This window comes from Chinchilla lanigera, unplaced genomic scaffold, assembly GCF_000276665.1.
Source record: "Chinchilla lanigera isolate Chin_1 unplaced genomic scaffold, ChiLan1.0 scaffold00050, whole genome shotgun sequence".
In the NCBI taxonomy this organism is placed as follows: Eukaryota; Metazoa; Chordata; class Mammalia; order Rodentia; family Chinchillidae; genus Chinchilla; species Chinchilla lanigera.
This window is the reverse complement of record NW_004955451.1, coordinates 14,060,009-14,062,360: the sequence shown is the minus strand read 5'-3', so window position 1 is coordinate 14,062,360 and position 2,352 is coordinate 14,060,009. Positions and strand designations below refer to the sequence as shown.

General features: G+C 54.5%; 2 protein-coding genes and 1 long non-coding RNA gene across 3 annotated transcripts in view; 1 reads left to right on the top strand and 2 right to left on the bottom strand.

Annotated features, from left to right (window-relative positions):
• The window catches only part of Rpl19 (ribosomal protein L19), a 4,607-nt gene extending 4,304 nt beyond the window's left edge, over positions 1–303 (bottom strand). The window contains exon 1 of the mRNA XM_005394299.2: positions 196–303. Coding sequence (XP_005394356.1) covers positions 196–200 — 5 coding nt within the window. The 5' untranslated portion in view covers positions 201–303. The remainder of the gene's footprint in view (positions 1–195) is intronic.
• Positions 1–1,920, top strand: part of LOC106149675 (vegetative cell wall protein gp1-like) — a gene marked incomplete in the record, with an annotated part of 2,405 nt that extends 485 nt beyond the window's left edge. The window contains 2 exon segments of the mRNA XM_013519424.1: positions 1–127; positions 1,356–1,920. Of these exon segments, the coding sequence (XP_013374878.1) occupies positions 1–127; positions 1,356–1,438 (210 nt within the window).
• Positions 671–2,344, bottom strand: LOC106149677. The gene is made up of 2 exons (XR_001235993.1): positions 2,175–2,344; positions 671–1,472 (listed from the first exon to the last, which is right to left on the bottom strand). It is a non-coding gene; the product is annotated as an uncharacterized LOC106149677 (long non-coding RNA).
• Between the last annotated feature and the right edge of the window lie 8 nt (positions 2,345–2,352).

The following is a 2,352-nucleotide window of genomic DNA, read 5'->3' as shown; positions in this document are numbered from 1 at the left end:
TCTCGGGCCTCGCGAGAGCGCCGCCGCCCCGACCCGGCATCAAAGGCCGCGGCCCCGCGTGCTCCGGTCTGCCCCAGGCACCCGGACTTCTCGCTTTGGGGCTGCCTCTCTCCTTTTCCTGACCCGGGTGCGTAGTAGAGTCCCGCCGTCCCCACCAGCCCCACAACCCCAAAGCCCAGGCCCGCGCGCTCCCACCTCATGGCCGCGGCCGCCGCAGCGAAAGGAAAGAACTGGGTCCGGCCGGACTCCTCCCATTACGTGCGAAGGGGAGAGCCCAAACCCCACTCCGTTTCGGTCTGTATTCTTCATGGCCCATTCATCTTCTTTTCTACCTCAGTCCTACTTATGTCCTTCTAAAAGACCTGGAATCGTAGAAACCTAGTAATGGTAAACTGTTTTAACTTAAAAAACCCAAACGCATACCCCTTCCGTAGGGCACAGTGGTACAGTCCAACTTCCCTTTAGACATGCGCATTAAGGGCATATGATCACGAGGCTACCCGGTGGCAGGAAGTCGCCTTGGCTAACCAGGCGAGCAGAGGGGGTTTTGCTCTAGTAGCCAGCACCTTCCGTACTGGCTGGCGTTCGCGTTCTGGGAAGGGATGTTTTTGTTAACGGGAAAAACATTAGCAAACGAAGCGAGAGATAATAATAACATGTCAAAGGCAACTTTTTTTTTAGGCAACTTTTTATTTACTTTCGTAGTAGAATAGAAGCGCCTAGAGTACAGAATGGATAGATCCCAAAAGACAGTTTAATGTTTTTATGCTATGGCAGGTCTTTCATCTTGGGTGCCTCAGTTTTCTCCTCTGTAAAGTGGACCTAATCCTAATATTTCTGTCATTCAGTTGTGAAAATCACGAGTTAAGCCTGCAGAGGAAGGTGTTAAGACAGCAAGCTCCTTAAGTACGGAACTATCATAGTGTACTGCAGCAGGCACGGGGCTCAGAGTGGTGCATATCTGAGAGACACTGCATTGGCTGGAGGAATGAAGGGATGAGTGCATGACTGCCAAAAGTGGGAGGGAAAGAAAAGTCCAATGGCTCCGGAATACCCTAAACAAAAAAACCAAGGAGAGTGTTTGGAGGCTCAAGATTCCTAGATCTGAGTTCTGGCTCCAACTCTTGCTTGGGTCAAGATGATCACTGTCTCTTTCACCCGAGCTCTCCTGGCTGCTAAATACTTCACAGGTGAGAAGGTGGGAAAGAGAAGGAGAGAAAGAAAACATTTACTGCCTCACAACACAAGGTTTCTTTCGTCCTTATTTTGCAATGAAGGCAACAGACTGAAGACACAGGTCTTTCCGATTGCAAAGCTCACGCCGGTCATGCCAGGCTCTTATCCCCAAAGTGCAGGTGGGACAAGGACCGAGGTGTTCCTGGAACAACGCTACTGCTGCATCCTGGCTCGCAGTTCTTCCTGCCTCAAGGCGATGTGATCGGAGCGCTAACTGGCCATTCGCTCATCAGAATCTGTGATGAAGAAGCAGCGTGTCCCATTGTCCTCCAGCAGAACACAACAAAGTGGCCTTATTTCAGAGACACTTGACCTGAGCAAGCCTTGACTCTGTGGAGCAGGGAGAAAACGGGCCCCCCTTTTCTGTCCGATCCCTACAGTGGCCCTTGCGGGATCTCCAGACTCCCCAGTCCTCTTGTAATTCTCATCCTGTTACTAACCCCAATAACAAAGGCACCACAGTACCAGCAACCTCATTTTATAGGAAAGCAAACAGGCTCAGAGAGGTGTAGTGATTCGTTCAGGGCCACACAGCCAGAAAGAGCCTGAGCCACAGGCACCAAGATGCTGCAAAGCCCTACACTTCTCCTCCAGTCGCCGTGGGTGGCGTCCAGGCCTTCGATATTTGTGCCCAAATCGAGGATAAACAGAGACCAATCTTACATTAAAGGTCCTAAGATCTGATTTTGGCCTCGCTCAGCTGTCCCCTTGGACGCTCACCCCATCTCAGTCCCAGCCTCCCGCGAGAGCCCCGGCACAGGGTGGAGAAAGGGAAGCCACGCTGCTCGGTTTCAAGCTGCCCAGGGCCCACACTGGGGAGAAAGGAGTTAAAGCCAGGTCCCAGGATCACTGGGACCGGGAAGTTCCGGTGGCCCAAGCAAGAGAGGGTTTGGGAGACCCGCCGCAAGAGCGGTGCGGGACAGAAAGGGAGGCCGTACCAGCCTGCCCAACGCGCCCCACACTCCCGGCAGCGTCCGGCTGGCGCGGCGAACGCCCTCTTTCCACCTCCACGGCCCGAGGCCGGCGATCGACCCGCTCCCGAGCCCCGAGGCTTCGACTGCTCCGCCACCCGCCTGTGGTCGGCTCGCAGGCGGAGGGGCTGCGAGGGGCGGGGCC